A 22256-nucleotide genomic window follows, 5' to 3' on the forward strand; every position below is an offset into this window, starting at 1 on the left:
ACAATACACATTACGGATAAGTCCTTTAAGGTAATAGTCTAGGATTTTCAGCAAGTCTGGAAACTCTTGAACTATGTCTACTTATTTTGAATGAAGAGATTTAACTGTAAAAAAATTTTAAAGCCCTTTGGGATCTAAATTGCGATTATTTTACAAGTCAAAATAAATAAATAAAAAGGAACCCAATAAAGGTGAAAAGGAGAGAGAACACAAGTTGAATTTTAAAGTAAAATAGAAACTTTTTTCTGCCCATAGTGCCCTTGGAAGCAGAACGTTTTACTTTCCTGTGTTAAATTTAGCAGGACTGCTTCCAAAGAATAACTCCACTTCATACAATAAATCCTTTAAATTAAAAAGATGAGTGAATTGTATAGATTACTTTTTTTTAAAAAAAGAAAAACCTGTTTTTAACTTTTTGTATATGTTCACTTTCTTGACTGCAGCTTCTGAGGAAAAGACACATAGGAAATGACATCGTTACCATTGTCTTCCAAGAGCCTGGAGCACTTCCTTTTACTCCAAAAAGCATCCGGTCTCACTTTCAGCATGTCTTTGTCATAGTCAAAGTGCATAATCCATGTACGGAAAATGTGTGTTATAGGTAAGTCAGTAGTAATCCCTGATTTATAATTCTCCCAGTTTTATTTTAATGGAATATCTTTTTCCAAAATGCCCCCCCCCCACCAACTATCCTTTTCTTCCCTAATTATGTTTCCCACTGTCATCTCTTAGCCATTTCCTTTTGCCCCCTTTTGCCCTCCTGACAATGTGAAATGCCCAAGAGTTCAAAATGGTAGATTACACATTTCCTCTACTTTCCCTTACAAACTGCATACAGCCCCTGCTGGAGCCAGTAGCTTAATTGATACCTGCCACAGATTGGACTATGTGGCAATTTAAGTTCTTCCCTTTAGGAGAAGTAATTATTGCCATTTGTGGAAGTAAAACATTTCTTTTCCTACAAGATTTTGGAAACACCTGAGGACTTCTAAAACAAGTTGACTCTTGCTTTGATGATTTTAAAAGACGGTACATGTGCTTTGAAGTTCAGAGACTGTTTCTGACAAGGCCTGCTTTTAGTTTTTATGTAAACTAAACAGTTGGAAAGTAACTGCAACTGCAAGATTATGCAAGACTGAGTTGGAATCCCAGTCTACCCTTATCACGGGACTTTGTGAAAGTCTGTTAATTTTGCTGAGCCTTTGATTCCTCTTCTTAAAATTAAGTAATAGTGCCTACTTCAAAGTGTTGATATGAGAAATAAATACCATAAATTATGTAAAACACCTATTATACTTCCTGGCACTTATCAGAACGTTATTTCCCTTGTTAATTCTAAAACAGTAATTGCAAATTCAGATGTCTCCTGAGGCTAGGCAGGTTGCGTAAATATGAATTGTGAGAGAATGTTGGAGCCTGTAAAAACTGTATAGCACATGCTGTCATAAGGCAAAAGTCCATTCTGTGGCCCAAGAAAACTAGTCTATATGTAAGATACTGCCACTTTGCATCATCTCCCCACTAATCCATCCTAAGCAAAATAAAACAAACAAACCAAAAATGGAGCCTGGAATTTGGTGGTTCTTAGCCTTAATTTTTGCCTCCAAGTCAACTTTGTAAACATACTGATTCTCTGACCCTACTGAAATATTCTAATTTAATAGACCTGGTTGTGACCTAAATCTTACATCTTGATTAAAGACCAAATCTATTCAGAATTACTTTTTAAAAATATTTGAAGAAAATATATTATCCTGTACAAATTATGTGCTTAAAATTGATAATGTTGTTGCAGACATTGTGATTTGGCTTTTCCTTCTGCTATTTCCCCCAAAGAATGGTAATTATGAAGAATAATCTTACATGAGCCTTCCTTAATGGATGGGGAACTTAAGCCTAGGGCTGTATTGCATTTGGTGTTAAATATAAACATATTTAACTGCTATGGTAATACTTATACAGTAATTTACTAGAAGAATTCATTTTAAAAATGGGTAATATCCATTCTTTTTTACTTCTTTCAGGTTTTACAGTTTTAATTAAATTACCAGAGAGCATGTTTTCAAACCAATATTGGAATAGACCTTATACATAAACAAAAGTGGATTGCACTTATTTTTCTGTAACAGAAGATAGCATGTGCAAATCATTCAGACATGAAGTCATTGGATTTTAAGAAATCACATTGTTATCGCAATATTGACATTTACTTTGCAATTTAAATGTAAAGTCAATACAGTGCCTCAGACTTTTGGAAGTACCTCGTAAACATTCATATTGATTATGTTTAAAAACTTCACCAATATCCCTCAAAGAACCACTAATAATTTTCTGAAATGCTGAAATCAAATGAATTATTGGTATTTTATGAAGCTGTATTTACTCTGTTATGTGGAATATGATTGGAGTGCCGAAATTTTCCAAAAACAACTTAGAGGTTTCATATGTTGCTCTCTCGAAACATGCCACTGGCAACATTAATTGATTAAATAATGTCCAAGAAGCGATAAAATATGATCCAGAGCTATTGTTTTCTAAACTGCTATGTCTTAATTCAGGGATAAGCTTCAGAGAAGACTCATAGATGATGCACGCTTTAGGCAAACTCCCATGAGTACTGTTTGTCTCATGAGCTCTTTGTAAGTGTTGAGTGGCAGTGAGTCCAAGGTTATGTCTTCTGCCTGATGACGACCTGCTGTACCAGTTAATGCATTACCACCTGCCTTCATAGCCATCTAGACAAGTTGTTGGATTGAGATGATCTCTAAAGAAAATTGGACCTTGTTTTTAGAGCACATGCCTGAGGAGGCAAGCACACAACCACCTTAGAAAGGTGATCTGAGGTATCGTTCAAGAATGTGGCAAGATTGTCCTTAAGAAGTGTTAATACTTGAATATTGAGAGAAATAATAAATCGGCATCCCCAAAGCTCCTTGTTACATATAACTTTAGCCTGAACTTTCTTTATTAGAGAAGTTGTGAGTTTACAAAGCAGTCATGCATACCTTAAGAACTTCCATACGTTGCCTTATCAACAGCACTTTACATTGTTGTGACACATTTCTTACAAATGATGAAAGAGCGTTGTCATAATATTACTGGCATTATTAGTCCATAGCTTATCCTTGAAATTTTAAAAAGCAGACCTGACTTAACTTTTGGTATCTTTACAAAAGAATCTTTAATTTTAATTGTTGCAGCCATTATAGAGTTACCTTTGAGGAGTTTTTTTGTTTTCCAAGATAAACTCTTTGCAAAATGCATGCCTAAGTAACTGGATGAGAAGGCTTATTATGTGAGGTTGGTAGCTAAAAGTCAATGAACAGTTGGGATAGATCTACAGAAAATGATGGTGTCAGTTTTAGAAAATTTAATATGTAGCCCCTTCCAACAAAAATTACATGACAGAGTCAATTCATTATCTCATTTTACCCTCACAATAGGCTTTAGAGGATGGCACTGTTTTTAATCTCCATTTTGCAAATGACGAACCTGAGGCATCAAATAAATAACTCAGAGTTAGACAGTAAGTGGTGGAGCTGGAATTCAAACTAGGGCACCTGATTCCAGAGTTCATGCTCTTTATTAACCTCTCGACAAGTAAGCTTTACTAAAACTCTCTCACTTGCATTTTAAGAATTGCTCTTTTTATTTTTACTTTCAGTTAGAGGGATTTTATATCTAAATCATCAATGGATGCTATTATAAATGGTATCAAATTATTTGGATGCAATAAGAAGGAGTTATGGAACATGTTCTTGTTTCAACCCATTGGAAGCTATCTGAATCTGACACAAGAATGTTCCTTGTGACCTCAACTCGGCTTGAAGAATTAAGGGTTATGTAAACTTTTGTAACCAGGGATCTCTAATTGATCCCTACCCCAATAATATTATGGCAATAATAGTATAGCCATGCCTAGCACTGATTTTTTAAATACAAATTTTATCTGAGATACACAGGATTATTTACTGATCAAGAATATAGTATACATTATAGAGAAGGTATCAAATAAGATATTAGGGTCTTGAATTTTAGGCAAAAAGGATTGTCCTTTCCAAAGTTAGAGATTCTTTGCCTCTGTTCTAGGTAACTGGTACCATCCCACTGAAGTGAGATAAGGCAAGAATTGGAGCTTCATATTGAGAGCAGTCTTTGAGCATATTTTAATATGGGGAATTTCCCCCTCATGCTTTATCTTAAGAGCATTCAAAATGCAGTCAGAGTTAAGTGCAGAAAAGTATTCCTCTAAGGTATCAAATGGGATTTGGCCACCTCAGCAACAAATGCATTCCTTGGGTAAATACTTTGGGGAATATGTGCTCATTATTAGAAGAGAAAACCACGTGGATTTGTTGTACCCAATATTGGAAGGACAGATTCCAATGCACAGAGAAGCATTTTGAGCTCACTGATCATTTTAAAGAGGAGAAGCAACAAGGTGCGATTAAACTAATCATAAGTTTAGACAGGTAGCTTTGAAACAATGCTCCTTGAAGTTAACATGTGGGAGGACAGATCAGTTCCTATTCAGTCATGAATGATGTCCACTCTAAGATGAGCCAAGTGTGATCTTGACCCTCAGGCAGCTCTAACCTCTGCAGTGTTCTTAGGAGTGTCCTTTCATTTTAGAACATTTCATTCAGCCAGTGCTTCCCTACCCCTCATTTTAGTGCACTGTGTAGCACCACCAGGTTCACTCATGAGTGAGTGTTTGGTGTATCTGCCCAAAAGGAAGCATCTTTCCCTTCCCCCAGTTCACTCAAGGCCCCATCCAACCTGCCTTCCATGCTGATGCTCAGTAGGTGGTTAACTTCACTGTAGTTTAAAAATTACATGAAAGTTAAAAGATAGCTGAGGACTATGATCTTTTTCAAGTCTAACCAACCCCATGTCAGAAAAGGAATTCACACCTTACAAAAAAATTTGACAAAATGTTTTCGATCCTTAATTCACCTCTTTCAGGATTTCTCAAGATGATAGAAAAGGAAAGATTGCTTCCTTTATCTTAACACACAGAATATCAGACTGAGCAAATGAGGGGATTAGTACAAATTCTTGGTCAGCAGTGACTGCTCAGTGTGTTACTGATAAGAGAAAGGGAAGCAGATGTTGTAGATGCTATGGGATTCATTCATTCACTTACTCATTCTAATCCTTCATTCGTTATTAATTTGCTCTTTGTAATTGATCTTATTTTTTTTTAAATGAGACAGCCAAAACTGCTGTCTGATGTAAGGGAGCATTATTGAGTTTTGATATATTAAAGTGAAAGTGGTTATTATTATCACTGTACATTTGCTTTCTTCAGTCCTTGGAATCTCTGAAAACCTTCTTTTAGATTTTTTGAATGTGATCAAGTGAAGTGAGCGTTTCCTTTAAAAAAGTGGCACATAAAATGTTGGCCCCTGTAAGTATGATCTTTCTGTATAGTTTCATTGAGATCCCATGCAGCCAAGAGGGGCTAGACTCACTTCATATAGAAGTATTATTATCTTTCTCAGTGATAGCCATCAGATCACAAAATGCCAACCTAACCCCATCTAAAACTGCTTATCCCATCCCACTGTAGACCCATTATCCCCTGTCTCCTAAGTTTGAAAAGTAAATTTTGATTTTAAAAAATCTTGAAATATCCAGAAATTAGGAGAACAAGAAGCGACAAGATAGGTGATTTAAGTTGCAAGTGTGGGTATATGTCAAATTTCTGAAGGTAAATATCCTTGTTTCTCTGTTGTTCTTCCCCAGTGTTGGAGTTTCTAGATCAAAAGATGTGCCACCATTTGGCCCACCCATTCCCAAAGGTGTAACTTTTCCAAAGTCAGCAGTGTTTCGGGACTTTCTTTTAGCCAAAGTAATAAATGCAGAAAATGCAGCCCATAAATCGGAAAAGTTTCGAGCAATGGCCACTCGAACGAGGCAAGAGTACTTGAAAGACCTGGCAGAAAACTTCGTCACAACTGCCACCGTGGATACCTCTGTGAAATTCAGCTTCATTACACTGGGTGCAAAGAAAAAAGAAAAAGTAAAGCCAAGGAAGGACGCTCATTTGTTCAGCGTTGGAGCAATCATGTGGCATGTCATAGCACGGGATTTTGGCCAATCTGCAGACATTGAATGTCTTCTTGGAATTTCCAATGAGTTTATAATGTTGATTGAAAAGGATTCCAAGAATGTTGTATTTAACTGTTCCTGCAGAGATATTATTGGGTGGACATCTGGATTAATGAGTATCAAAGTGTTTTATGAAAGAGGAGAATGTATCCTTCTGTCTGCAGTGGATAATTGTGCTGAAGATATAAGGGAAATTGTTCAGAGATTAGGAGTAAGTACATGTTTTATATTTTCCACCATCCTTATTTCTTCAATCCCGGATTCATAGTCACTTCCACTATGGAAATTTGACCATCATGACAGCACTTAGCAAATGAATTACTCTTTCTTATGTGTACAGAGCTTCCTTTTAGATGCTGGGTCCTTTTGATCAATTGCTGATTACATGAATGGTGGAGAAGTGCCAGTCATAAATTGCTTGGAAAAGAAAAGTTAAGTCAAATTCCAAAAGAGAACATCAGGATATACATTTCACAGTATTTCAAGCAAAACAGAATTGTCTAGGTAGTAGACAATTAGAGATTACCATGACAGTACCTTCCCATAGGTAATTAACAGGCATAAGACTGCTGTTGACGATATAAATGATTAAGTTCCATTTGCAGATTCAACTCTGCGCATGTTTATACAGCAGATATTTTTGTTTAATCTGCCAGATTAAATGTGTTTTTAATCTTCCAAGCACAGTTTCCCATTAAGTTAGAAAAACTAAAATCAGGCTTAACAAATATATTTTTTTTTAAAATTGGTTTTTAGTACAAAGCCCCTAAATTATATCCATGGTGCTTAGCAGTTATATTTCTGCTCCTTAACAAATTAAGACTCAGATTTTAGTTTTAGTATAAATAATGGAATAATAAGAATACATCAAAACTATTATAAGAAGAATACACCCATGCATAAATCTTCCCTCAAGGGGATGTATTATTTTGTTAATTAGAAAAGAGTTAGTCACCTATATACCATGAAAAAGGAGAAATTATATCCATTTCCTGCCCCTTTGTCCCACTAAATATAAATCTCCCTTTGTTATTTGACACCATGTATAAGAGACAATGAAATCAAGTTAATGTCTGCATTTCATTATATGCAGACACTTTATGTTAATGTGACTAACATGCCTAATGTCTGGAACATATTTGAGGAGAGTAGGTATGTTTCTAGAATGACTTGTAACACAAGATATTGGGAACAAACCAACCAAAAGACTATTATAGGGATTAGAAAAGGGGTTCTTAACCAGGGATCCACAGACCCCCAAGGAGTCTATGGAAAGATTTCAGGGGGTCCATGCACTTGAATTGAAAAAAATCACCTTAGTGTCTTTATTTTCTCTGATCTCTAGCTGAAATCTAACATTTCCTTCAATTAGGAATGTCTACAATAAATTGCGGTAGTATTCATTTCATATCACATTACGGTTGTTGCATATCTTGAAAAATAGCTTATACTCATCCATACTTCGAAATGACAGTACTTGTTAGACCCAACAGTAGTTGAGTGTTGTAACTACCTGCCACGACATTCTGAGAACGGGTCCATTGGTCCATAGAACAAAAAAGGTTAAGAACTCCTGAATTAGAACGTAAGGGTTGGTACAGGCTAGTAACAGGTAGTAACAAGGGAAGTGAAAAGAGAAATATGTAGTAGTAATGGAGATACTGGAATGAGTGCTTACTTGGCAGAGGATAAACTCAGTGTTCATGTTTCTTAATGACAGAAAATAAAAGTAAAGAAAGTTGTCTGGGTTAAGGGACGGACTGAAAGCATAAACCTAGAGCTAGAGGCAGATAAGTGACCTGTGCAGCCACACACAGTCCTGCTTTCAGAAGGACCCCACACTTAGTTTAATGCTCTGCTTTCACTGTCTTGAAATTCTCAGTAACGTTTGAGCAAAGGACCCTGCATTTTATTTTTCACTGGGCCTCCGAAATTATGTAGGCAGTCCTGGGTACAGGGATAGGAGTCAGCCATTTTCATGTGATAAGTGAGCCCATGCAAATGTAAGAGGAGGTCAAAATAAGTAGAGAATGTGGTTCTTTAGACTCAGCCTTTGGGGATGATAAGAAGCAAGAACACTGAGGATAAAGAAATGGCAAAAAGCAATAGTGGGAGTAGTGGAGGGAGTGGCAGGTATTTGGAGAAAATAAGCAGAGACTAGGTCTTTGGAAAGCTTAGTCATTACTCTATAATGTGGATATTATATTGCAACCGAAAATTTCATCCATGTTTGAGTTTTATGGGTAGTCTTTTGGTGGAAGAGCTTACAACAAAGTTGCAAATAAAGTTGAAGGAAAAATTTAATATGAAAAATTGCTCATATTAAAAAGTTTCTTTTCAACAGTTTTAGTTCAGTTCATAAGTTTGGAAACTTCAGTCTTTCAAAACGCCACCACTGAGACTGGCAATCTCTTTCCACGTTTCCTGAAGCCCTCAGTTGTCATCTCTCTCTCTGAGAAGCTGGTGCTTAGTGTGTGGACTTGTGGTAACCATGGAAACGACAGACACAATGTTGATACACCGAACCCAGCCTCATTCCCACAGCTGTATTTACAGTCATGGGTTTCATTAAATAGGTATCTATGTATTCAGAGCATGTTTCATGGAAATGGAGCATCTATTAAACAAATTTCATACATTGGCTCTGTGCTTTTGGGGATATGTTCATGACACCTTCTGATTTTAAGTTCCCCACATAAGTATTGCTATAGTCATCAGATAATGTTTAATGAGCCCTTTGTTTTCTTTCATTGCCTATGAGCTACTCTCAGTAAGCACTTCTGAGGGTTGTGCTAACTAATTACTGGGGCTTTGTGCATTGAGTGGCCTGCCAACCTGTCTTCTTTCACTGTTCCTTTTTATGGTACTTCCATAAAATCACATTCTTGGGAGAAGTAAGAACACTGGTAAAACTACTGTTTGGCATTGGCCTAGGCACCCCCCTTCCCATCCCCAGGATTTCTGACTTGGCAGTGATCAGCCTGAGGCACAATAGGCAGAAGACTGCTGCCTGCAAAGAGCACCATCCTGCTAGTTTCCCTTGCCAAAGGATGACTAAAGAATCTGGCTGGCCTACCACACATTTTGACCTGAACTTCCTTCACTGCCCAGGCGAGTGGGCCTAGAGGACAAAGCAGGGCATCTACAGTGTGCTAGGGCCATACTCAGCATTTACTGATTTTTAAAACTTCTGACTTCCCACTGTCCAACGTGAGCCTAAGGACATGGTACTAAGAGTTAGCTTGGAAGTGCTGGTGGCCCATCTTTCTCTAATAGCTGAATGCAATTGTCTAAAAGGTTTTGTGCTTGATGGGTGAAGTATCTAATGGTTTTGAATGTCTTCACTTTTTTCCATTGTTATAGTCCCTCTAGAACAATAGGATTTATATGCTTGAGAGCCAAGTAAATTGATATCAAAGCCCATCTTAAGCTTGCAAGTTCTAGGCTTAGAAGTATGCTCTGCAGAAACACATGACACCTGTATCAGGAATTGATTTGGCCTTGAAGAATTAAAACCATTATTTTATTTTCACTATTTTTTTTTGTCCTTGATGCCACAGTTAATTATGGTGAGCCTTCAATTTAAACAGTCCTTGACTTGTCACTTTGATAGTTGGAAGGGAAGGGCAGAAAGAGGGTGGGCACTCCATAGGTCTGTGGTATCAAGTGGGGTGAGGGCGGAGGTGAAGGAGAGTGAGGTTGAGGCTTCTGTGTGCACCTCTAACACGGCAGGGGAGGGGGCGTTCCCCAACAGCCTGAGCAAGGGTCTTCAACAGTCTCCTTCCCCTCTAGATTGTGACCAGAGGCTGTGAGACTGTGGAAATGACCTTGAGGAGGAACGGGCTGGGTCAGCTTGGCTTCCATGTGAATTTTGAAGGCATCGTTGCAGATGTAGAGCCTTTCGGCTTTGCCTGGAAAGCTGGTCTTCGCCAAGGGAGCCGCCTCGTGGAGATCTGCAAAGTGGCCGTGGCCACGCTGACCCACGAGCAAATGATCGACCTGCTCCGGACCTCCGTAACTGTGAAGGTGGTCATCATCCAGCCCCATGACGATGGCTCGCCCCGACGGTAAGGCATGGAAGGCTCCGGGCAGGACACTCTGGGCCATAAGTGATGTGTGCTTCTTCCTTGGGTACTCTCGCAGCTGGTCCTCTCAACTGTTCCAGGGTCCTCAAAAAACATAGTCAAGTGTAAATTCTGTCAGTGTTGTTGGGACATCACCCATTAGAGCAATCCAAAAAGAGCTTTAAAATAGAAAAAAAGGTTTTGATGTATAGTAACTGATAAATTATAATTCTGCAAGCAATTAATGGGAAATCTACCCCATGAAAGCTGAGATATATATCAACTAAGAGCAGAGCAACTGCTTGGTTCATCTGGGCCAGTGACACTTATGACCGGCCTTTGGTGAATTAAATACCCTTTTCTGCAAATCTGCAATTTCTTTCTCTAATATGAAGTTGTTGATTATTTGCAGGGTATTTAAGAGATCGTTGCTGGTTTGTGTGAAGGAATATTGAAACACCAAATATAATTTGTGCGGTGACTATTCTATTCTATACATTGACATTCAAGAAGTATTGAATTGTATTTAGTCGGGGCTTACTTTACTGGTTTGAGATGTTATAAACTGTCATGAAATAGGTGAAAAGAAATCGCTAGACTTAGAAAACTTAGAGGTGGATAGGGGGAAGGTAGGAACACGAATGGAATTAGGAAGCAGTCCCTTTCCATTGTTAATTGAAAATACTCTTGTTCAACACCAAGGAAATATTACTGCAAAAGAAGAAAGAATGCTAAGTAAGGAAGGACCATCCGCTGAGGTGCAGGGTGGCGGGTAGTACTGTCTGGAGGGCATTTCCTCTAGCGCATCTCACCTGGGGATCTTCATGGGCAGCCTTAGGCACTCTGGCTTTTGAGTGAGTTAAGTATGCCTGGAATCTTGGTATTAGCTGTGTGATCTTAGGTAATTTACATACTCTCTTTAAGCCTCTCTATCTGTAAATGAGGATCATAATAATGCCTATCACATATGGTTTTTATGAAGATTAAATAAGATGATGTATGTAAAGCACTTAATACCAGCCTAACGTGACCAGTACTTCATACATTAAAAAAAGATCTTAAGACCTCAGCATGTTCATAAATATGAAAGCTGAGCTGCTTTCATATTTAAGAAAGAAATGTGTATCATACAAAGAAGCAGCATCACTCTGCCCACTTCCTGGGATTACATATGTGATAACTGAAATCATTCATTCTGCATTCTCCTTCTCCTTCCTTTGTCCTGTCCAATAGTATCTTCTGCAATGATGGATAGTTTCAGTACCTGAACTCTTGAACATAGTAGCCTCTAGCCACATGTGGCTACTGAACACATGAAATGTGGCTAGTAAGACTGAGGAAATGAATTTCTCATTTTAATGAAAAATTTAATTAGCCAGCTGTGGATAGTTACTGCCTACGTTGGATAGTATAGCTCTAAACTGTTACTTCCTTTTAGAAAACAAACCATGTACCATCTTTGCCTCAGTAAAAGTGAAAATTTTACAAATTTCTGTTTCTCTTGGTTTTCTTCCCATCTGCTACCAGCCTGAGTTGCTATGACCTTGTTACCTATATTTGCCCAATATGTTTATAAGATACCAAGTTTAATGAGCAGAAATTCCTCTTAAAAGTATTAGTCCCATGTCACATGAACTTTCCAAAATGTTTCTCATTTCTTCCTTGCCTGATTCTGTCATGTTAAATTCATTTGCTCTCCAGTAGTCCCATTAATCACACATAGTGGTAGAAGTACAAAAAAAGTAAAGATAAAAAACTACTTTTTTAAATAAAAGAAGGCAAGTCTTTTAGACCTTTGGAGCTAAAATATTGTATATGTGAAACTCTTTTACAATAAATTTTAAACCAATTATTAGAAAATTTTCCATATAGTAGAGTTTCTGCCTAGTTTTGGTAGAAATAGAGATTTGTAAGTCAAGTATTTTATGGTGAAAATCAAGTCTTTTATCTATTTCATAGGTTGATTACTACCCTAGAATTAGACAAAAATGTTACCTTGCTTTTTTTGAGGTTAAAAATTAATAGTTCTCACCTATTCTTAGTTTTGGTCTACTGTTGCTCAGTAAAACAGTGTTTAAGCTTTCAAGAGATCTGGTTAATAAAAATGGCACCATTATCATTGCAATTGGATTGAGAACAATCATTCAGAAGAACAGGAGTTCTTAAGAAATACTGAATTGTTTTCCAGCTGAAACAAACAAAAACTATAGTTTACAAGTTCTGGCTGTCATCTTTTTATTGAAAAACATGTTCTACATCTAAAGAGAGCTACTTTTCTGTTGGTGCCTAGATCCACACATAATAAAACCTTATCCTTTTTTTAAACGCAAATTCTCTCATTGAACTACTCAAGATCATTTAAAGACTTTTGCTTTGTTTCCTAGGAGTCCAGCTAATGTCTTTTCCTGAAAATAGAGATCTTTTTCCTGATTAATCTGGAATAATTGTCCTAAATATTTAACCTCAGGAGATGATTAGAATTAACTGTGTGCCCTGGTAATAATACTTGAGAATTGACAAGCTGTCCACCCTCACATTTCTGTAAGTTTTGGAGGTTTTAAGCCTAGCAAATATCATTTAAAACTCTTTCAATTCCGTCTTCCAAATTTCTGTGAATTTGTAAATGTTTAAATCCATGTTTTTATTAGTTTCAGATTCATTTTCTGTCTGTGAATCACTGGGTGCCCTGATAAAAGTACTTGCCGTTGTCAAGCAGCTTTACCCTTAGAAAGAAGCTATCCTTGCAATAACAGCCCTTGGCTTTAGACTGTAATATAAGTATGAAATGTCATTTTAAATTTCATCCATGTTTCAAACAGGTTTAACTTTCTTCATTATTAGATTTTTAAAAGAAACTGTACATGCAGGGCTAAGAGGGGAAGTAGGTAGCTTGTGACTCACTTTAAAAATTAAAATACAAACTTTTGAACTAAACACTGGTTGGTTAGTACCATATACAAGGATATATATGCCTCTGGCTAAAAATACACATTTGATTTGTGGCATGGAAAATTGTCACCATCTACTATCACAAATTGGCCCTTAGTGCTTATCAGGGAGAGGGGGAAAAAGCATTCATTTGAATGGACTTGTATATCTGTCTCCCTTACAATGTATATTTTTCTTTTAAGCTCTTTAATGTAAGAGCCATGGGGACTACAAAAATGACCAAATTAACAAATTACAAGTATTTTAGTCTTCATAAATAATGTGAACAATAGAGTGAAAAATGCTTTGATTCATTGTTGCAATTTATCGACTTGATTTTTGTCCTGCAGGACATTAGTGAGAAAATAATTTGACATGGAGCCCATCTGCTCCTGTCAGCAGAATGGTAGGCATGTCATTTAATAGACTCACTTCTGGCTGTCCTCAGGTCAGACTGGTGTTTGGTTATGGCACAGAAGCTGCTGGATTAAATGAAATCTTAAAATTCATATTTATGTTGAATCAAAAGCCACCCTGCATTGTGAAGTCCTTTTATCCAGCCTAAAGGTGATAATAATTTGGCTGTCCTTAAGCTTGAAAAAAAAGCAGAGCCATTTTAGTTTTCCTTGTTGAGTTCCGAAGAAGACTGAGCATGAAGGTCTCCCCTTTAGGAATATGTATTCACCGATCACGTGCTGGGTTGGATTTTGCAGTGAATTCATATAAATTGGAAATGAGTGGCAAGAAGCAATTTGGGAATAACACTCTTCAAATGAAAATGAAGTTTTAAAGGGAGCAAGGTGTTTCCCAAGCAGACAGTCTCTGTGGAAAAGATAAAGAGTCGCTGAAGATATCCAATTAAGATTTTTCTTGTTTTTCCAAGGGATATAATACAGCCACCAGTTTGGCCCCAGTTCCTAGCTTTCAAAGGTGGCCAACATTCTATCAGTGCCATTTTAAGGAAAGCACATCAACTTAAAAGACTATTATATAGGAAATGACAGCTTTTTAGGATTATGCATGAGTTATATAATGTGAGTGAATTTAGTAAATATGTCCAATAAAAATGGAAATTAAATTCATTACTGTGGTGCATCTGTTTTGTGTGGTTTTTATACTTTATTGACATACTATCTGAAACACATTCCTCTATATAATACAAAACAGTGGAAATTATCTCATGTTTTCATGAGTTTTTATTGTTCTGTCATCATTCTATAAAATCAAAATTGTGTGTTCTTCTCTTCTGTTTTGCTTCCTCTTGCCTGACTGACTCCCTGAAGTACATAGAGAGGAGGAAATGGGAATAGAAATAGGAAGGCAAACTCAATTTTGTCAGCCTAACAGTTTATATAAAAAATGGATAGTGAGCTAAAATCTGAACTAAAGTGAAGTTTTAGATAAAAGTTCCAGATTATTTGTATGGATAATAAAAATTTAGTATATTTGGTATTGTATTATATATGGACTGTCCAATAATGCATTTTAATGTGAAATGTGCAAACAATATACAGCTTCAGTTTTATAAAGGTAAAACTAGTTCACTCAGCTATTCTGAGTCTTCTTCCAAGGTCTTCCAACTTAATGTTCAACTTATTATCTTATTCTTTGTGGTAAGAATATTGGATTATGGAAAGTAAGGTAGGGGATGCCGATGTAGCTCAGTGGTTGAGCACCTGCTTCCCATGTATGAGGTCTCAGTTTCAAGCCCCAGTATCTTCTAAAAGAATTTTAAAAGTAAGGGAGGCCGCCTCTATCCACTCATTCATTTATTCATTCATTCATTCATTGTTAATGGGTTTGTGCCAGAAACTGTACTGGACACTAGGGATATTAAAATGAATAAATAGGACAATTTCTACTCTCATGGACTCTTTACAATCTATCTAGAATTTTAAAATACTCTTCTTTCTATTCATATTTTGGCTATTGAAAAATAGTTTTCTCAGACTATAGCAACAGCATATCACCTTACCAAAATATCTCAAACTAGTGCAGAAAATGCTGCTGCCATCCCTAATTAATAATCTTACACTTTAGTGCTGACACTTTATTGCATTTGAAATGTGGGAACCTTATTGACACTATAACAGGAATGCAGAGAGTGACAGTAAAGCGTGACAATTCTCTAGGCAAATATCTGTCTCGTAGTTTGACAGATTGCAGTATGGCTATAATACTGGATAGCCATTGAATGTTCTCCTTTGTGAAAATATGCTCATCAAAACTCATCAGGCATCAAATAGTTATTGAAACTCTTCTCTATACATCTTTGACGTATACAAAAAATGTAAAATGTTATGCCTGCCCTTGTGCTTTCTGAGGAAAAAGGAAACTTTTGTCTCTAGGTACTAGAGAAAAGATGGTGAAGACACAGTCAGCCTGTATGTGATGAAAGCTTACGAATTATTCAGTACCGGATGGCCTCACTTCCTATTTAATGACACACACCTTCTCAGTTCAAGACCTTTTTTCAAAGGGCTTGGTCAAGTGGATTGATGGTCCATATGCCTTTTTTTCTATTTATAGTTTCAATGTCTCTCTCTTTCTATCTGTAAATTAAGAAAATTTATGTTTCACTTAGTACCTGTTTCTGTATGATGCTGCCTTAAACTTTACCATAAGTTTTTCTATGTGGTTCTCTCTCTCTTTGATATTTTATGCTCCAGAAAGAGTTTGTGATTCAAGAAAATGAGCATCAATTACCCCTGTCACCTTGTTGGATGATTTGGAAAGTGTCTTTTAGCTATTAGCAGACTATTAGCATAACAGATATTAAAATGATTAAACTATCAGTGATTACTTTAATCCCCAGGGCTATAAAAGAGTTCTTTAATAAATTGCATAATATGAAAAAAACAGATAATTCATTTGAGGGGATCTGCCCTTGTATCCAAAGATTCTTTTAGCATCTGGTAGAAAACATGACATAAATGTAGGTGATATTATCTGTTCTTTGATAGATTTCCTAAAGAGCTAAGCAATGTGTTTTGGAAAGAGCACTGTAATGGGAGTCAGAGAGCTTGGGTTCCAGTATAAACTCTGTCTCTGATTAGGTGTATGACCTTTTCAACCTCAGTTGGTATAGTGTATGTGGAAACCTGTAAAGTAATTTACAAGGTAAGGTGGTGGATAGGAAGTAAAGAATAACATTACAATATGTTGTAAGGCTTTTTGTTAGATTATTGGGTTCAGTATAAGGTTCTCTGTGATGCCTCCAAGTAAAGTAATTTCAGAGTACAGTAAATGCAAATTATAATTATGTGATTAAGCTGTGGCTGCATGGTTTATGGTTTACCCAGTCTAGCTAATTTGTTCAAGTGCTCTTTACTTATGTATGTGTATATGTAAGAATATGCCTTGTTCCCTTAAACTTTCTCAGTTCTCTGGGCTTTTAGTTTTGTTTTGCTAGTTTTCTAATGTATTGTTCCTATTCGTTTCCTCCAGGATACTTCCCCTTTTCTTAGTTTTGAAGCAGCAAAATATAAAGTCATCTGTCTTACTTTTATAATAGAAGAGTGATGTAGTTTCTAGGTGTGAATATAGATGAAGAGTATTTTTTAGCTCTAAAATTTTCTACAGTTCTGGTTGTTTTGTATAGGTAAACTAAAATTTCATGAAAAACTTCTATTTCAGTTTTTTGTTCTATTTAGTTTGTGTCTTTGACTGTTTAATACTGGTTCCCTATATTTTATGGAGGCAAAAAGTTAATATTGTCTATTTGTAGCTAATTTTCTTGTAAAATGATCATTTCAGGAAGGTCACATATTTTATATCCTTTAATCTTGACATACCTTGTGATGTCGCCATTCAGTTTACAAGAGAAACTTGGATCCAAAGAGCATCACCTCTTCCTAAGCTGCACACTAGCAGCTCTGTGTTTTGAGCTCAGAGCCCAAACTGTCTCTTTGATGGAGAGCAGTTTACTTGGTACAGAGGAATTCATGTTAAGAGTTAATAAACTGTATGGTTTGGCAAGGATCAAATGATGGTCTTGGATGATCAAGCTGCAGAGGGGGAATTGGTCCTTTTAGAACTGAGTCCACAGACTGGCTTGCAGCAATTCAGCTTTCAGGTTTGCAAATCACTGATGGTTAATTCATAAGAGGAAACTGGAAATGTCCGTGGGGAAGAATGGGACTGTGTGGGTAGATGTCATCTTGGGGACATTCCTGAGTGTCTCTAAAGTTGTAGGGCACATAGGCTAGATAGGTGGGTCACTGAAAACTGCAAGAGTGATGGACCCCACCGCTCTGCTGGAAATGCCCATTAGCCAGGCAGTGGTAGCATTTATAGGGCAAGAAATCCACAACTGGGAAGCTCTGCAGGAAGCAGGGAGGAGCCTTGATGAGTATTGGTATAAGTAAGTTAATGAATGTCCCTTGATACAAGAATAAACCCTTCCAGGAGGTCCACAATGATAAGTTCAGAAGGACAGGGAATATTGTTTATCAGAATAAAGAAGCAAAGTTAAGGTAGTGTGAGGATTCCAACTAGTAGAAGTACTTGGTCATTTTTACAGTTTTGTAGTGTCACATGTTTAACTAGCACATTTTTTATGACTTTCTTTTTCTGCAAAATGTTTTGCCTTCCAGGGTATGGTAGTTAGAGAGATAAGGCTCTGAATTACTAGCTAGGCAAAAAATGTTAAGAAATTATTTTTAACCTGAGGCTAGGTTTTTATTGATCTCTGCCTCACATGATAATTAGCATAAGTAGATGATCTTTACATATGTTATAGAGCACAGAAGAAATTGAGATGCTTACTTGTACGTGATTCTTCAGCCTTATCTAACATTTGTGGGTATCTCCTTTGGCAGGCACACTGTGGAAAATATGTGCCGGAAGCCAGAAATGCAACTCCCATCCATTGACTTGATTTGATAGGTCAAAGGAAGCCAAGAGCATTTTTCACTGAGGTTTTTATATTAATGAATAAAAAAAGCATTAATATAACATTCTTTTCCAAATATTTTACCCCCTCACAAGATTAGCAACTCATTTTTACCCCATGCTCAGAAATGTTTTTGTCCTAGTTCAGATTGGGCTTCAGCTGGCCTTTTCTAATTGATCAAAAATACTTACCGTGTCATGGGCTAGAACCACACAGGAAAAAGAGTGTAAGAATATAAACAGATAGTTTCTTGAACATACTGAACAAGAGAACCCGTGTAGGCTAATTTGTAATTCTTTATTTTCTCTCACCCCTAATTTACCTAAAAATTGGTCGGACTTTCTGTATGTGTCTTTCAAGGAACATTTCATATATATGGAGTAGAGCACTAAGTTTGACTAGGTTTGATGATAGCTGATGTTACCAACAATGGTATTTATTGATGTCTTACTCTTAGAAATCAGCAAAGCAAAATCTAGTTTATAAGAATAGTTGCTGTAAAAGTGTTACATAATAACAAAATTAATTTTGATTTTAAAAATAAAACCATTCTTAGAATAGCTGATATTTATGTGGGCTAAAGAATGTCAATTTTTAGTACTAAAATACCTTTTGCACATGACTTTCTGCAAGAGGTTAGAAATGAAATAATTCCACACTAATTCTCTCCTCAGGTTCTTGTCAGTAGTCTCTCAAATATTTATCGTAATTTTGCATTTATATATTTTTCTTCCAAGACTCAAGCTAAATTATCATGTCTTATTAAAGACTTTAATTCATACAAGTAGGAACATGAATTTAGGATACCACACTACTCAACCACCTGTTTTCACTTTCCTCCTCCTCCTTCCTTTTAGAAAACAAACCCAGTAAACTTGGAGCTCAAACAAGCACTGGCAATTTAAGTTACTCTTTATCTACCAGATTCAAGGTTCACATTCCTTTCATTCAAAATATGACTTTTATCTTTTAAATAGGACCTTTTGTTTTGGTAACACTCAGTTAAAGCTTCCCTGGCCTTTTCTGTTCGGGCAGCTGACAACTTTGAGGCAGCGAAGTTTGGGGTCTCCTGAACGTTCAGTGAATTTACCAGGACATCAATTAGGTGGCAAGAGTAAGTTTTCTTGTGTGGTTTGGTATCTACTATAATATCATATCTTTTTGATTTCTACTTAGGTCATTGACCATATGGATGAATCTATAGTCCCACGAGATGAGATGTGTCCAGTTAATGATAGAAACACTTGGATCTTTCTTCATTCCTTGTGCTGGATGTTCTGTGGACCTTTTAATCTGTTTTTTACATATCTTTATTTTCTTGTATTATTTTTTAATATCCTTCTCACGGTTTTGTCTCTCCTTCTGGAGCCTCTCTTGGGTAAATGTTGGACTTCTTGTGTTGAACTTTTAGTTTTCTTATCTTTTCTCTCCTATAACTTTTTGGGAGATTTTTTCAAGTTTCCCTCCTAACTCTCTTAGCAATTTTTTTTTTTTTTTTTAATTTCACCTATCAAGCTTTTAGATTTCAGAAGTTCCTTCTTATTCTCTAAGAATAGTGTTGATTGGTGAGCTTTATTGTGGAATGATTGGGTGGCTTACATTGCACGTCTTATCTCTAGCGAAAGAACCTCATTCTACTTTGTGGAGGTGATAAGCTTTCTGAAGCTGCGTTTAGAGGAAGAAGTGACTCTGGGTCTCATCTTTCCAGTGAAACCTTTGCTTTATCTTAGTTTTCAGCTGTGTTCTCTGTCTAATATCCTTGAATCTAGACCCTGTCAGGTTGCATCCTCTAGAGAGTATTACCTGCACTCTTTTGGGAGGGGAGGGTCCTTGCCTGACTTGCCCAGGTGTGGGGTGTGGACCTCAGGGTCTCTTTTTTAGTCCTTACTTTTGAAATAAGCACCATCTTTTAGGCCTCCTTTTTCATTTTTCCCTTCTGCAGTGCCTAATTCTTCCTCTTCTGTGCCTTTCCAGTGTTGTATAAAGGGCAGAATCTTGCTCTGGTTGTTTTCCCTCTACAGCCCCTTGGATTAGGCTTTCTGTGCTCTGCTCTAAAGCATTACCATTCTGCCATTTGCTTTCCATCTTTATGTATTGTGTTTTAGAGTTTCAAGTATTTCCATGTTTTATTGACGGTTGAATTTGTTTCTTGTTCTTTTGTGATGTTATTGAAAAGAGGCTGAGAAGTTGTACTCTAGCTTCTTCAAAATGGAAATCATACTTTGCTTTCTAAGAAGCAGTGCTTTTAGAAAGTTTTTGTGTCCGCTATGGAATGTCAAGTGAGCAGCACTATGGCTTTGGATGCTGAAGATTTCACCAACATGTTAAACAGAAATGATTTGCCTCAGTGCTCTAATTTTTAGACTTGCCCACACTTCCTTGCCCTGTTTCCTTGCCAGACTTTATTAATTGGCTTTACAGGCTGACCTTGATTGGGTTAACAGTGCCGTTATACTGTGTGATTAGTGAGAAACTTAAGGTTGTCTGGTTTCAGTCATATTTTTTAGGCCTACAGGCTTTAAATACCTGACATCATTTGAGCACATGGAAGAGCAGTCTAGGACATGATCTTTTGGGGAGCTGTAATGCTAGTTTATGAGGCTGGCTATGGAGACTGAAAACCACACAACTTTGACATGATGAACATTCAGATTTTCCCGCTTAACAGTTCTTATAATTTTTTTTTCACTTTTCTCAGACATAATAGAAAAGTGACATGAGATGCTGATGCTTGATTATATAACCACAGTTTAAAATAGCTGTTCAGATTATATATGAAGCATTTTTACTCTTTTGAAATTTATGAAAACATGCTTGATTTGTATGCAAATTGGTTGAAGATAGTTTACAAAACTACCTGAGGAGACAGAATATATACATGCAATGTGTTATAGCAAAATCAGTCATTTAACCAGAGCTGATGTTTGTTACTGGATGATAAAAGTAAACAAGGTGACCATAAGCTAAGGATAGGGCTGCTGCATATAGTTGTATGGCTTGTGTACAGAAACTCACCTGAGCACAGGTGCAAGTGGCAGCTGAAATCCAGCCTGCGTTCCTCTGCCTGTGGGTCTGTGTTTGCCCAGAGCATAGACTTTTTTTTTTATTGCTCAAAGGCTTGCTGGCCGTTGTTCTGACCAGTGGAGTCAGCAAATCTTGTGGAAAAAGTGGGTTTTGAGCTGAGACTTGGGCTAGATTGGGAGATGTGATTGCTGGGAAGGGAGTAGAGGGTAGTGATCAAGTGGACCAGCTAGTGGGGGAAGGCAAGACACTCGGGCCTGTAGGCAGGCCAGGTTATTGAATACCAGCCTCCTCTAAAGCTGCGCTGTCCAAAAGAAATATTTAATTTTTGAATTTTTTTGTAGCCACATTAAAAATACAAAGAAATAAGTGAAATTGTTTTTGGTAAATATGTTATTTAACCTAATATCACCAAAAAATCATTTCGACATACTATCAATATTAAAGAGCACTAGATATTTTACATCAGTTTTTTATTTTTATTTGTTGGTATTAAATCTTCAAAGTCCAGTATATATTTTACACCTATAGCATATCCCAATTCAGATGCTAATTTTCATCTGAAATATCTTGGGAGGCAGACTAGAAAGTAAATGCCAGGCAAATGCCATAAAGTCTATCTTTATGGCAGTGAGGAGACGAAGTTTTCAGGAAAGCAAATCTCATACAAGATTTGTGTTATGAGGAACCACAGACCAAAAAACCATTTAGAAGCTGCTATCTTCCAACTCCCCAGGATTTTAAATGCTCCAGTCAAAGTAAATTTTTGAGGGCTTCTGACACGGCCCAATTCTTTAATCACTAATTTGGTTGGGCTTGTTATGCCACACTTAACCGAAGTCTTTCTTGAAAAATAAAGCATCAAGTCTTCCTATTTAGTAAGATTGTTTTTCATAACTTTCTTGCAGTATAATTGATATACAGTGCACTGCACATAAAAAAGCATACAGTTTGATGAGTTTTCTTACCTGTGTGAAACAGACACCACAAACAAAGTAACCAACACTTCCACCATTCCTGAATGTTAATGGCATTAGTTTGGATACCTTATTTCTAGAGCCTGTTACTCTTTAGGTACATACCAAGAATTTGGAGAATGGAGACCAGAAATTCAGTCTTGGTTTTACTGAGTCACTTTGAGCAAGGCATTGAATTTCCCTGGGCTAATTACTGCTAATTACTGTGTTAATTATGTCCAGAAGTATATTTAAAATAATTTATAATCAGCAGAGTCC

The 22256-nt window shown here is 36.8% G+C and overlaps 1 protein-coding gene across 7 annotated transcripts in view; it reads left to right on the forward strand.

Moving 5' to 3' along the window:
• The window catches only part of SIPA1L2 (signal induced proliferation associated 1 like 2), a 245073-nt gene that overhangs the window by 173402 nt on the left and 49415 nt on the right, over window positions 1–22256 (forward strand). For all 7 annotated transcript variants that reach the window (XM_058309532.2, XM_071207373.1, XM_058309533.2 and 4 more), the window contains 3 exons: window positions 444–601; window positions 5749–6325; window positions 9907–10181. In XM_058309532.2, the coding sequence (XP_058165515.1) occupies window positions 444–601; window positions 5749–6325; window positions 9907–10181 (1010 nt within the window). The remainder of the gene's footprint in view (window positions 1–443; window positions 602–5748; window positions 6326–9906; window positions 10182–22256) is intronic.

This window comes from Dasypus novemcinctus, chromosome 13 (genome assembly GCF_030445035.2).
Source record: "Dasypus novemcinctus isolate mDasNov1 chromosome 13, mDasNov1.1.hap2, whole genome shotgun sequence".
NCBI lineage: Eukaryota > Metazoa > Chordata > Mammalia > Cingulata > Dasypodidae > Dasypus > Dasypus novemcinctus.